Source organism: Oncorhynchus gorbuscha, linkage group LG08 (genome assembly GCF_021184085.1).
Source record: "Oncorhynchus gorbuscha isolate QuinsamMale2020 ecotype Even-year linkage group LG08, OgorEven_v1.0, whole genome shotgun sequence".
Lineage (NCBI taxonomy): Eukaryota > Metazoa > Chordata > Actinopteri > Salmoniformes > Salmonidae > Oncorhynchus > Oncorhynchus gorbuscha.
The window spans coordinates 32987136-33001852 of NC_060180.1; the positions used below are offsets into that span (position 1 = coordinate 32987136).

Genomic DNA, 14717 nt, shown 5'->3' on the forward strand with positions numbered 1-14717 from the left:
GCCGGGTTGTCCAGCATGGATCTCCTGTCCTCTGAAGAATGTCTCTGGTGGGAAACAGGATACGTTGTAGTATCGTTGTCTGTGTTAGACGGGATACGTCATCCGTCCTTTCCTTGCCCACGTTTACAGCGGCTGCTGCTAACTCAACAGCTAGGAGGTAATCACTTCTGGATTGAATAAGAGTTCAAAGTTCATGCCAAGTTGCCATACTTTAAGCTTGTGCTATATTCTGGCTGGTATAGTCAAAATTAATCCTTTCAGTGTGTCGATCGTCACCTTCACATTGAACACGATGCTAATTTCGTTAGGTTATTATCTGAGCCCTTTTAACGTAGGACCGTCGTCCTCACGTCCTCGGAACAGAAATTAGAATTTTCGGCAACAGGTTTATATAGTGGTGAAGAGAAGGGCGTGTTTCATAGTTCACTTGGGCGGGTCCTCTGAGTGAGCAGAGTTTACTCTATGACAACCAATTCTCCCCTTTAGAAGCTAAAATTAGATTTAATCTTTTCACAAAGAGTTTCATATTTAAACATTTAAATTGCACAACAATTCCATGTGAATCTGATAACTAGAATGTGTAGACTTTCCAAGATACAGTTTGTCATCCTGTCCATTAGTAGTAATGTATGTCTCAGACAACAAATGATCTGGGATCATATTCATTAAGTACGAACTCATATTTTCAACTGGTTGGATTACCGAAATATGGTTCCGTTTCCCACCTTTTGATGTTACCAGACTCTATGTTACAAAGGCTTTATAAGAGTCAACTCTAAAAAGTAGAGAGAGAGAAAAGGGGAAAGGTATTTATGGGGGTCATAAAACTCCCCCAACAGGCCAACATCATGACAATGGGAAACATTGTTGTTAGATTAAGATCTGTGAAGTTATTTGGATTTTTACGAATTATCTATTAAAGACAGGGACGTTTATTTTTTTCCTGAGTTAATATGTTCCAAAGGTCTGCATCAGTGGCTTGTAGGCTAGGTGAGGAAGCCAGGAGATGCTAAATGTGTTTACGTCAATTAACGGTCAATTACTGTGAGACTGAAAGTTATTTGCTTGACAATCACCGGCTGACAACATTTTGTGACCGCCTCAGCCATAGTCATACCAAGAATCATTTAGCTATTTGATTTTTAGTTTTAGGACCCCTCTAAGTATAAAGTAAAAAACAAATGGATGAAACATTGAATTTGGCCTTAATGCTATTAGCCCGTAGAAACATACATGAAAAACAGATAGATTAGAAGTATGTTTTGAAGTATCTGTCCTATATCTGAGAGATTTAAGCATGCTCAGGAGTGTTGTTTTTTTTAACCTTGTTTAACCCCTTTTTTGGTACTAAAGTATTTCCATATATGTGACTGACCAGCTCAAATCGGTCTTATGTAGCAAAATCTGATTTATTTTTTTTACGTTGGATAATAGTAGAGACTCAGAGCTAACAAATGGTATATCATACATTGCATTTTTGAGGAACAATGGGAAAGTAATTCTGCTTTGAAAGTTGATTAAACTTTTAAACTCACTTTTGAGAAAAGGGCCTTTGAATATTTTTGGTACCTACTGGAGAGCTCTCCTTTTTCTACACCCTTTCAGCATTGTCCACACCCTATTAAGCCAGACCCACCCATCTCTTTAAGGATTCATATTTGAGGTCATGTGCTAAACACTGAGTAGTGTAGTAAAGATTAACTAAAAGTTGTAGTAGCCTACAGTGAGGAACAATTCCAGGTAAACAGAAAGTGTCCCGATAAAAATATGTTATAGATATTAGATGACACCCAGACACACTTGTCTAAATTGATGGGTCATGGGAAATAAATCATATAACCCCCAGCCACATCCAGTGGTGGAAAAAGTACTACATTGTCATACTTGAGTAAAAGTATAAATCATTTCAGCACCACTGGGTTTTTTCCCCATTCTTCAAAGCAAAACTGCTCCAGCTCCTTCAAGTTGGATGGGTTCCGCTGGTGTACAGCACTCTTTAAGTCATACCACAGATTCTCAGTTGGATTGAGTCATTCCCACAAGAATTTACCTGTATTTACCTCAATCCATCATTCCTTCAATTCTGACCAGTTCCCCAGTCCCTGCCGATGAAAAACATCCTCACAGCATGATGCTGCCACCACCATGCTTCACTGTGGGGATGGTGTTCTCGGGGTAATGGGAGGTGTTGGGTTTGCGCCAGACATAGCGTTTTCCATTATGGTCAAAAAGCTCAATTTTAGTCTCATCTGACCAGAATACCTTCTTCCATATGTTTGGGGAGTCTCCAACATGCCTTTTGATGAACGCCAAATGTGCTTGCTTATGTTTTCTTTAAGCATGGCCTTTTTCTGGCCACTCTTCCGTAAAGGCCAGCTCTGTGGAGTGCACGGCTTAAAGTGGTCCTATGGACCGATACTCCAATCTCCGCTGTGGAGCTTTTCAGCTCCTTCAGGGTTATCTTTAGTATTTTCGTTGCCTCTCTGTTTAAATGCCCTCCTTGCCTGGTCTGTGAGTTTTGGTGGGTGGCCCTCTCTTGGCGTGTTTGTTATGGTGCCATATTTTTTTTTTTATAATGGTGCTCTGTGGATAATCAAAGCTTTGGATATTTTTTTATAACTCAACCCCGATCTGTACTTCTCCAAAACTTGGACTATGTTGTGTATGTCAATTACATGACATCCAAATAAAAATACATTTAAGTTACAGGTTGTAATGCAACAAAATAGGAAAAACACCAAGGGGGATGAATACTTTTACAAGGCACTGTACTATACATAAACAGATGCGTGCTCCATATATTTATGTGGTGGACACTTAATACGGTTACACGATATTGTTGTGGTATGTCACAAAATCATGTTACGGCCACACATATCAATATTTTGCTAAGTCTTGCTAAGTGCATGGTCTCTAAATCAAATCTAATTTTATTTGTCACATACACATGGTTAGTAGATGTTAATGCGAGTGTAGCGAAATGCTTGTGCTTCTAGTTCCGACAATGCAGTAATATCCAACGAGTAATCTAACCTAACAATTTCACAACAACTTGTGTATAACACAAGTGTAAAGGAATGAATAAGAATTTGTACATAAAAAAAAAAAATATATATATATTCATATATATATATATATGAATGAGTGATGGTATAGAACGGCATAGGCAAGATGCAGTGGATGGTATAGAGTACAGTATATACATATTTTTTTATTTTACCTTTATTTAACTAGGCAAGTCAGTTAAGAACAAATTCTTATTTGGGTTAACTGCCTGTTCAGGGGCAGAACGACAGATTGTACCTTGTCAGCTCGGGGGTTTGAACTTGCAACCTTACGGTTACTAGTCCAACGCTCTAACCACTAGGCTACCCTGCCGCTGAGATGAGTAATGTAGGTTATGTAAACATTATATGAAGTGGCATTGTTTAAAGTGGCTAGTGATACATTTATTACATCAATCTTTCCATTATTGAAGTGGCTTTGAGTCAGTATGTTGGCAGCAGCCATGCAATGTTAGTGATGGCTGTTTAACAGTCTGATGGCCTTGAGATAGAAGCTGTTTTTCAGTCTCTCGGTCTCAGCTTTGATGCACCTGTACTGACCTTGCATTCTGGATGATAGCGGGGTGAACAGGCAGTGGCTCGGTTGCTTGTTGTCCTTTATGATCTTTTTGGCCTTCCTGTGACATCGGGTGGTTTAGGTGTCCTGGAGGGCAGGTAGTTTACCCCCAGTGATGCGTTGCGCAGGCCTCACTACCCTCTGGAGAGCCTTTATGGTTGTGGGCGGAAGGTGTAAACGGTACAGCCAAATGGTTACTTGCATAGTAGCAATATCAGAAACAGTGTCAATATAAATAAAATCTACAATACGTACAACAAAAATATCAATAACGATATCAGTGATAGACACGGTAGTTATATGCATACAATCAGAGGTAAAGTGGCTGAACAGCAGGATAAAAGAAAAATAGTAGCAACAACGTAGTGCTAGGAGAGAGTCATGTGAATAGAGGCACTGCAGATAGTGCTGATGACTGGTCCGTCCAAACCACGCATGAACAAGGGAATCTATATTCGGAGAGCCTGTTTCTGTCCTGCCCTTGACTTTGGTGCAGGGCATGTGATGTCCATAGCCTCTTTGTTGCAAAACTCCCTGATCTTGTCAAAAATATCGTTTGTCTAGCTGTGTCCAGTCCAGGTGGTGCTTTTACAGGCAGGCCATCTATGGGAGGAAGGATGCGAGCGTTGCGCAGCAGCTGAAACCTGGTCCAGACAGTCCGAACTCTCCTTGGTGACAACACCAGGCTCCAGAGCATCGAAGCTGCAAAACAGCGAATGACAACAACAAAAAATCTAAAGACATTTACAACACTCCACAACATCAATTCACCTCCCAAGTTTAGATAAGAATAACCTCATACAATGAAAATAATGTTTTACCTGAAGTGCTGGTACTGCTTGATCTGTGGCAGCAGCCTGAATTATGAAGTCAGGTGTTGTTGCCAAGCCATAACTTTCCACCAGCACCGTATCATCCTTCAGTCCAACCAGCTGTGGGATGTTAACCCCAGTGCTGTCCTTCACAACACCAGCCATCTCAGACAAAGTGTTCACTCTGGTCTTTCTGAAGCACTTCATGATGAAGCAATCATGATGTGGCCTGTGATCAGGAAGTGAAGGTCCAGGCAAAATACCAGAGCACGAACTTGTTCTTGTTTTGGCCACTGCAGTTTTCACAATTCAGGTCCACACGTATTTTCCCAACTCCGTAGTTGGTGAAGAATAGTGCATGTAGTTGATGACTGCGCTGCTGCCTTTGCTTGCTTGGGCCAGCTCTCTTTTTGATGACTGTATGACTGATGGATTAGAATCAGGCATGTTCTACTGATTGATGCTGAAAGACAAATTCCAGATACAAATATTTTAGCATTATTATACAATAGATGCTAAATGGCATTCTGAGATAACATCACTGCACACAGTTGATACAGGTAATGTTAGCTACTGTAGCTAGCCAGCCATATAGCGTCATCTGGATAGATAACAGCAAGCTTTAACTAGCAATACAAACGGATTGTCATAGTTGGTTAACTAAAGTTAACCAATAGGTTCAATGATTGCTAGCTAACTAGGCTACAACTAACAATGCAAAATGGCATTCTGAGAAAACATCACTAACATTACACACACTTCATACACATAAGTTAATGTTAGCTAGCAATCCAGCCACCTAACCTCAGCTAATGTTAGCTAGCTAACAGCAAGCTTTAACTTGGGGTCTTTTGTTTAGACATGTCATGTTATCGTTAGCTATAATCCCAATCCATAGAGTAACATTACTAGCAATACAAACCGATTGTCATAGCAAGCTAAAGGTAACCAAATAATGTTAGGTTCAATGTTAGTAAGCAAGCCAGCCATCGAACTCTAGGTGGCTAGTTAATAGCTTTAGCTTGCAATGAAAACAACTTTCTGACAAAATTGGAAACGTATTATATCTGAATCTGTAGCTAGATTCTTACCTGTGTACATGGATGAATGCTTCACGGCAGAATGCAACCCCTTTTATATGACACCTTGTTTGGCCCGTTGTGTTCCACTAATTTCAAAATGTGTTATTTTCAGAGTGAGAGAGAATCAGCATTGCATGGCACGATTATCGTCCAGAAAGTAGTCCATCACAACTTTTTCCCACTGACCTTTGTCGATAGCGCCTGATAAATTCAGGGCAGCAATGTTATTGAGAGCAGTAGCAACATATTTGCAGTTCTCCAATGGTAACGTTATATCTTTTTTTTAAACTGCAGTAGAAAGGATTATCTACCCATTACGAGCAGTCCATTTTATAGACAATAGATGCAACACCGCAGACCAATCCAAACTCATCTCTCAGCATGTCCAGCCCACTCATTATCTCAGCCAACCATGGCTAGTGGGAAGGTTGCTGGCTTTCTCTGTGGCTAAACCAACTACGCTCATAATTTAACAATTGTATTCGTATTTACAGATGACATACAAGTTTTATATTAAGGCACATGAAAGTTCAAATGCTCGAGAAGGCCAAAAAAAGCATTTTGATAAAACATTTTTTTTTTACGTTCAAAAGGCTCTCCTGTGAAGTAGTGACTTGCGACATATGCCTAGTTTCCTGAATCGGGTCACATGTACAGTACTTATTTTAAACTGGTACCGGGTTACTTTCAGACGAGTCTTGTGAGGCTTTTTAGAATCGTAGACAAAACATCCGACATGTACTGTATGTGTTCGTGAGAGTCTCACCTTTCATGTTAGTGTATAGCCCAAACCATTCGGACGTTACTGACCAAAGTTGGCACATCGGCGTTACCACCTTCAGTCATAGAGCAAAACAGTGATCACTATTGTGAGAGTCATCTTTCCATAGAGGGTTCATATTAGTATGTTTGTCAAATCGTTCGGACGCCACAGACGTTTCTGTGACAAGACCGATTTTTGGGATGTCTCCTAGTCTGGAAAAAGCCGCTGTAGCTCTGCCACTTGAGATGCAGCCCATGCAAAAAAACTCAAATCTCTAGCTTAAACAGACTGATTTTTATGTTTTTTTATTAGTATTATGCTAATTAGATTTCTACGGTGGTTCGGACATCGACTCTAATCTTTTCTCTGTCTCTTCCCAATACTAACCCTCTCAATTGCCTCTCAACCATTGACAGCGAGACTGACAGTGAACGTGCTGGATGTGAATGACAACGCCCCGCGGTTCAGACCCTTTGGAGTGGCCAACTTCTCAGAGAAGATTCTGGAAGGGGCTGAGCCAGGCACCACTCTGCTGTCGGTGTCAGCCGTGGACCCAGACAAAGGCCCTAATGGACAGGTCATCTACCAGCTGCTACACCTGCCCCGAGGGGACTACCTCAGACTGGAGGACCCCTCTACTGGTACAACACACATACATACACACACACACATACACACACACAGTCACACACACATTGTGTAGTCTTCAACAGCTTACTGTATATTCGAACTAAAGTCACACCAAACTTGCATACACAGATGTGAACACACTCCAGACCTGGGTTCAAATACATGCATACATTATTTAATTATATTTATTATTTTCTGTGTATTTGAAAGTATTTTCAAATATCTTCTTATAAGTAGCACACGGTTAGGTTCTAATTCTCAGAGTAAAAAACTCAACGGACACTATGAAAGCTTAAACAAGTTCAATTCTTCCCAGAGGATCAATACAGCTGCATTAGACAATGATAATGACATTTCACACAAGCACTGATATTTAACCCTTCCTCCTGATGCTCCTCCTACACATCTGAAAAGCCAATGCATCTCTGTTGCTAGACAGAACCGTAATAATACCTGTTCTTCCTCACTTCATCTGACCTCTACCCCAGTGATCACTGCTCCCCAACTCACGGCTGTCATGGTGCCTGGTACCAGACTGTGTCTCTTCTCCTCCCAGAGGACCCCTCCCTTAGGATCCCTGATGGCTAACAATAACATATCCTGGCATAATGTAAATGTCAAACATTTCCCTCTCTCCCACAGTGACATAAGTACATTTCATATTCTTAGAACTCAACAACACACTCAAATCTCACTCAAAAAAGGCAGATTATTTCCTTTCTTTCTTTTAAATATTATATATTTTTTTGTGATATGAAATAGACAATAACATACACTTATCAAACGTATTATGCCTACCAATTTACTAGCCTGGATATTAGTTTATCTATTCTTATCGTACCACTACTTCTACAATATACAGTACATCAGATTTTCACTGGAAGCCCATCTCTGCAGCCAATTCAAACACCCCCGGAATTGCTTCAGAAAAGAGTCCCTATTTGCCAGAGTTCCCACACTGCTCCTAAAACTCCGTCCTCACTCTCTTGTAAAACTCCACCGTGACCATATTACTGCCACAGTAACTAGACATGTTGCGCAACATTTATATAGGCTATGCTATGTAATTGTGTGAGAAAACAGTGTTTTGATGGCCTCTATTAAAAAGAGGATCCCATAAGCTTTCTATAGTCTAGGCCTGGCCTACTATATTTACTTGTAAACATTCTTTATATCAAACACATTGCTCTGCTTTACAACTGGAGTAGACTACCTGGCTGGCATGAAAATTAACCGCAGGAGAAGCGTCCTCCATATGCTACTCAAGTGCATACAGATTACTTACTTTTTTCCCTGTTCCAAAGGGTGAATGATAATAGCCCATTCCAAACCAAAAGACATTTCACACATATATTATTTAGTATATGTAAAGGCAAGAATAATTTGAGAACTTGTGAGTGATGCCCAGCGTGTGCAGTCTAAGGCAAGAAACAGAGAATGCATTTTTTGCCAGTTTTTCAAATCATAGTCGCACGTAGCCTAGACCATAGGCATATATGTTTTGATAAGGTTTGTAGCACAACTAAAGTGGCCAAATAACTCTAAGTGTAGCCTGTAGTCCTACTGTAGGACCCCTGGAACAGGGTTGGAGAGCTCATAGCGTACAGAGCCTAGTTCTTATATAAGCCCAGTAATTGCGCAATCGTGTGTGAAAACAGACTTTTGACTGACCACTATTTAAAAGAGGAGCCCAGCTTTCTCCTGCTGCTATTTTTATCCCTCAATTCTTAAAATGGAACGCACATTATGAAGCTTTATAATCATACCTGTCATATTAAAAATGTAACCTCAGGAAGCGCTTCCTCCATTCGCTATTCGAGACCAGGCAAGGGATGACGTTTTTTTTTGTAGGACATTCTAAATTCAAAATTATTCCACACATATATTAGTATATGTCATTTAGAATAGTCTGATGGATGAGAATAGTATCAAGTGCTTGACAAATTGTGAATGAGAGACTGATGAAGTATGTGCAGCATGATCAAGAAGCAGAGCATGCTTTTCATGCAACTTTTTTTCAGATCCTCATTAGTCGCATCATACAGCCTTAGAATGTATTACAAATCCAAACATATAGCTTAAGGTGTGTAACACAACTAAAGTTGCATAAATAATTCTAAATTAAGCTTAAAGTAGGACCTGTTTCAAATTATCACGTTATTAACCGCTCAAAACGATAGCCGCATGTGCGCACTCCCTCTGGAAAACGTTTGGGAAAAATATCCTTTCTATTTTATTCAGCTATGTTCAATTGTATTGTTGTTACTATAAAATAATTTAAACTCCCAGTAATTTATTGGGTATTTGCCAATGTTTCGGCATCCCTGTGAAGAAAGCACAGTGATGCCAACACATTGGTAAATACCCAATAAATTACTGGGAGTTTATATATGGAGTGTTCAACTCTTTTTATTTTGATAGTTTATAGTTTATTCCCAGTTAGTCAGCAAATCTACGCATACTAATTTATCTGGGTGTGGGACAGCTCATGTTTTTTATTCTACTAAAAAATCATTTTAAATAATGCCACGGAAATGGCAAATCTTGCCTGTTAAATTAACTAGTGTAACCCACAGCCATATGTCATAGCCAGATCAAGGCTTAATATAAGGACCACTCAGAATATGCTATTCTATTCTTCTGAAATGGGTTACATTTTCTTTATATAATGTTTCTTTAAAGCTGCCTGAAATAAATAATGGATTTATTATGATGGTGTTGGTTATATTAAATAGATTTATTAGACTTTTTAAAATGTAGATGTTCCAAAGTGAAAGCCCGGAGATGCAAAACATGTTTATCAAATCAAATCAAATGTATTTCTTCTTACATCAGCTGATATCTCAAAGTGCTGTACAGAAACCCAGCCTAAAACCCCAAACAGCAAGCAATGCAGGTGTAGAAGCACGGTGGCTAGGAAAAACTCCCTAAAAAGGCCAAAACCTAGAGAGGAACCAGGCTCTGAGGGGTGTCCAGTCCTCTTCTGGTTGTGCTGGGTAGAGATTATAACAGAACATGGCTAAGATGTTCAAATGTTCATAAATAATAATAATCACAGTAGTTGTCGAGGGTGCAACAAGTCAGCACCTCGGGAGTAAATGTCCATTGGCTTTTCATAGCCGATCATTAAGAGTATCTCTACCACTCCTGCTGTCTCTAGAGAGTTGAAAACAGCAGGTCTGGGACAGGTAGCAGGGTTCCATAGCCGAAGACAGAACAGTTGAAACTGGAGCAGCAGCACGGCCAGGTGGACTGGGGACAGCAAGGAGTCATCATGCCAGGTAGTCCTGGGCATGGTCCTAGGGCTCAGGTCCTCTGAGAGAGTGAAAGAAAGAGAGAATTAGAGAGAGCATACTTCAATTCACTCAGGACACCGGATAAGACAGGAGAAGTAATCCAGATATAACAGACCCCTAACCCCCCGACAAATAAACTACTGCAGCATAAATACTGGAGGCTGAGACAGGAGGGGTCAGGAGACACTGTGGCCCCATCCGATGATGCACCCGGACAGGGCCAAACAGGCAGGATATAACCCCACCCACTTTGCCAAAGCACAGCCCCCACACCACTAGAGGGATATCTTCAATCACCAATTTACCATCCTGAGACAAGGCCGAGTATAGCTCACAAAGATCTCCGCCACGGCACAACCCAAGGGGGGGGCGCCAACCCATACAGGAACATCACATCAGTGACTCAACCCACTCAAGTGACGCACCCCTCCTAGGCACGGCATTGAAGAGCACCAGTAAGCCAGTGACACAGCCCCTGTAATAGGGTTAGAGACAGAGAATCCCAGTGGAGAGAGGGGAACCGGCCAGGCAGAGATAGCAAGGGCGGTTCGTTGCTCCATAGCCTTTCCGTTCACCTTCACATTCTTTGTCCAGACTACACTCAATCATATGACCTACTGAAGAGATGAGTCATCAGTAAAGACTTAAAGGTTGAGTCTGCGTCTCTCACATGGTTAGGCAGACCCATAAAAATTGAGCTCTGTAGGAGAAAGCCCTGCCTCCAGCTGTTTGCTTAGAAATTCTAGGGACAATTAGCGTAGCGTACGTGTAGGTATGTATGGAAGGACCAAATCAGAAATATAGGTAGGAGCAAGCCCATGTAATGATTTGTAGGTTAGCAGTAAAACTTTGAAATCAGCCCTTGCCTTAACAGGAAGCCAGTGTAGGGAGGCTAGCACTGGAGTAATTAGATCAAATGTTTTGGTTCTAGTCAGGATTCTAGCAGCCTTATTTAGCACTAACTGAAGTTTATTTAGTGCTTTATCCAGGTAGCCGGAAAGTAGATCATTGCAGTAGTCTAACCTAGAAGTAACAAAAGCATGGATTAATTTTTCTGCTTCATTCTTGGACAGAAATTCCTTATTTTTGCAATGTTACATAGATGGAAAAAAGATGTCCTTGAAACAGTCTTGATATGTTCGTCAAAAGAGAGGTCATGGTCCAGAGTCATGCCGAGGTCCTTCACAGTTTTATTTGAGACGACTGTACAACCATCAAGATTAATTGTCAGATTCAACAGAAGATCTCTTTGTTTCTTGGGACCGAGAACAAGCATCTCTGTTTTGTCCGAGTTTAAAAGTAGAAAATTTGCAGCCATCCACTTCCTTATGTCTGAAACACAGGCTTCGAGCGAGGGCAATTTTGGGGCTTCACCATGTTTCATTGAAATGTACCATCTGTGTGCCATCCGCATAGCAGTGAAAGTTAACATTATGTTTTCGAATGACATCCCCAAGTGGTAAAATATAGAGTGAAAATAATAGTGGTCCCAAAACGGAATCTTGAGGAACACCAACATTTACAGTTGATTTGTCAGAGGACAAACCATTCACAGCGACAAACTGATATCCTTCCGACAGATAAGATCTAAACCAGGCCAGAACTTGTCCGTGTAGACCAATTTTGGTTTCCAGTCTCTCCAAAAGAATGTGGTGATCGATTGTATCAAAAGCAGCGCTAAGGTCTGGGAGCACGAGGACAGATGTAGAGCCTTGTCTGCCGCCATTAAAAGGTAATTTACCACCTCTACAAGTGCAGTCTCGGTGCTATGATGGGGTCTTAAACCAGACTGAAACATTTCGTATACATTGTTTGTCTTCAGGAAGGCAGTGAGTTGCTGCTCAACAGCTTTTTCTAAAACTTTTGAGAGTAATGGAAGATTCGATATAGGCCAATTAGTTTTTTTATATTCTCTGGGACAAGATTTGGCTTTTTCAAGAGAGGCTTTATTACTGCCACTTTTAGTGTGTTTGGTACACATCCTGTGGATAGAGAGCCATTTATTATGTTCAACATAGGATGGCCAAGCACAGGAAGCAGCTCTTTCAATAGTTTAGTTCGAATAGGGTCCAGTATGCAGCTTGAAGGTTTAGAGGCCATGATTATTTTCATCATTGTGTCAAGAGATATAGTACTAAAACACTTGAGTGTCTCTCTTGATCCTAGGTCCTGGCAGAGTTGTGCAGACTCAGGACAACTGAGCTTTGGAGGAATACGCAGATTTAAAGAGGGGTCCGTAATTTGCTACCTAATGATCATGATCTTTTCCTCAAAGTTCATAAATTTAATACTGCTGAAGTGAAAGCCATCCTCTCTTGGGGAATGCTGCTTTTCAGTTAGCTTTGCGACAATATCAAAAATAAATTTTGGCTTGTTGTTATTTTCCTCAATTAAGTTGGAAAAATTGGATGATAAAACAGCAGAGGGCGCTTCGATACTGCACAGTACTGTCTTTCCAAGCTAGTCGGAAGACTTCCAGTTTGGTGTGGCGTCATTTCCGTTCCAATTTTCTGGATGCTTGCTTCAGAGCTCGGGTATTTTCTGTATACCAGGGAGCTAGTTTCTTATGACAAATGTTTTTAGTTTTTAGGGGTGCAACTGCATCTAGGGAATTGCACAAGGTTAAATTGAGTTCCTCAGTTAGGTGGTTAACTGATTTTGTCCTCTGATGTCCTTGGTAGGCAGAGGGAGTCTGGAAGGGCTTCAAGGAATCTTTGTGTTGTCTGGGAATTTATAGCACAACTTTTGATGCTCCTTGGTTGGGGTCTGAGCAGATTATTTGTTGGAATTGCAAACATAATAAAATGGTGGTCCAGTAGTCCAGGATTATGAGGAAAAACATTAAGATCAACAACATTTATTGATAGGACAAAACTAGGTCCAGAGTATGACTGTGACAGTGAGTAGGTCCAGAGACATGTTGGACAAAACCCACTGAGTCGATGATGGCTCCGAAAGCCTTTTGGAGTGGATCTGTGGACTTTTCCATGTGAAAATTAAAATTACCAAAAATGTGAGTATTATCTGCTATGACTACAAGTTCCTATAGGAATTCAGGGAACTCAGTGAGGAACGCTGTATATAGCCCAGGTGGCCTGTAAAAGTAGCTATAAAAAGTGATTGAGTAGGCTGCATATATTTCATGACTAGAAGCTCAAAAGACGAAAACGCCATATTGTTTTGTAAATTGAAATTTGCTATCGTAAATGTTAGCAACACCTCCACCTTTGCGGGATGCACGGGGGATATGGTCACTAGTGTAACCAGGAGGTGAGGCCTCATTTAACACAGTAAATTCATCAGGCTTAAGCCATGTTTCAGTCAGGCCAATTATATCACTATTATGATCAGTGATTAGTTAATTGATTATAACTGCATTTGAAGTGAAGGATCTAACATTAAGTAGCCCTATTTTGAGATGTGAGGTATCACGATCTCTTTCAATAATGGCAGGAATGGGGGAGGTCTTTATCCTAGTGAGATTATTTAATTTTGCTCAACCTAGGTCGAGGCACAGACACGGTCTCAATGGGGATAGCTGAGCTGACTACACTGACTGTGCTAGTGGCAGACTCCACTAAGCTGGCAGCCTGGCTAACAGCCTGCTGCCTAGCCTGCACCCTATCTCATTGTGGAGCTCGAGGAGTTAGAGCCCTGTCTATGTTGGTAGATAAGAGGATGATGTGATGTAGAGGTGAATCCTGGCCCTGCAGTGCCTTGCTCCACTCCTATTCCCCAGGCGCTCTCTTTTGATGACTTCTGTAACCGCAATAGCCTTGGTTTCATGCATGTTAACACTAGAAGTCTCCTCCCTAAGTTTGTTTTATTCACTGCTTTAGCACACTCTGCCAACCCGGATGTCCTAGCCGTGTCTGAATCCTGGCTTAGGAAGACCAGCAAAAACTCTGAAATCTCCATCCCTAACTACAACATTTTCAGACAAGATAGAACGGCCAAAGGGGGCAGTGTTGCAATCTACGACAGAGATAGCCTGCAGAGTTCTGTCCTACTATCCAGGTCTGTACCCAAACAATTTGAACTTCTACTTTTAAAAACCCATCTCTCTAAAAACAAGTCTCTCATGTTGCCGCCTGCTATAGACAACCCTCTGCCCCCAGCTGTGCTGTGGACACCATATGTGAACTGATTGCCCCCCATCTATCTTCAGAGCTTGTGCTGCTAGGTGACCTAAACTGGAACATGCTTAACACACCAGCCATCCTACAATCTAAGCTTGATGCCCCCAATCTCACACAAATTATCAATGAACCTACCAGGTACCACCCCAAAGCCGTAAACACGGGCACCCTCATAGATATCATCCTAACCAACTTGCCTTCTAAATACACCTTTACTGTTTTCAACCAAGATCTCATTAATCACTGCCTCATTGCCTGCATTCGTAATGGGTCAGCGGTCAAACAACCTCCACTCATCACTGTCAAACGCTCCCTGAAACACTTCAGCAGGCAGGCCTTTCTAATCGACCTGGGCCTGGTATCTTGGAAGGATA

General features: G+C 41.2%; 1 protein-coding gene across 1 annotated transcript in view; it reads left to right on the top strand.

Moving 5' to 3' along the window:
- LOC124041504 (cadherin-23-like) overlaps positions 1-14717 on the top strand; it is a 640482-nt gene that overhangs the window by 581932 nt on the left and 43833 nt on the right. Inside the window, 1 exon segment of the mRNA XM_046359178.1 lies at positions 6695-6919. Coding sequence (XP_046215134.1) covers positions 6695-6919 — 225 coding nt within the window.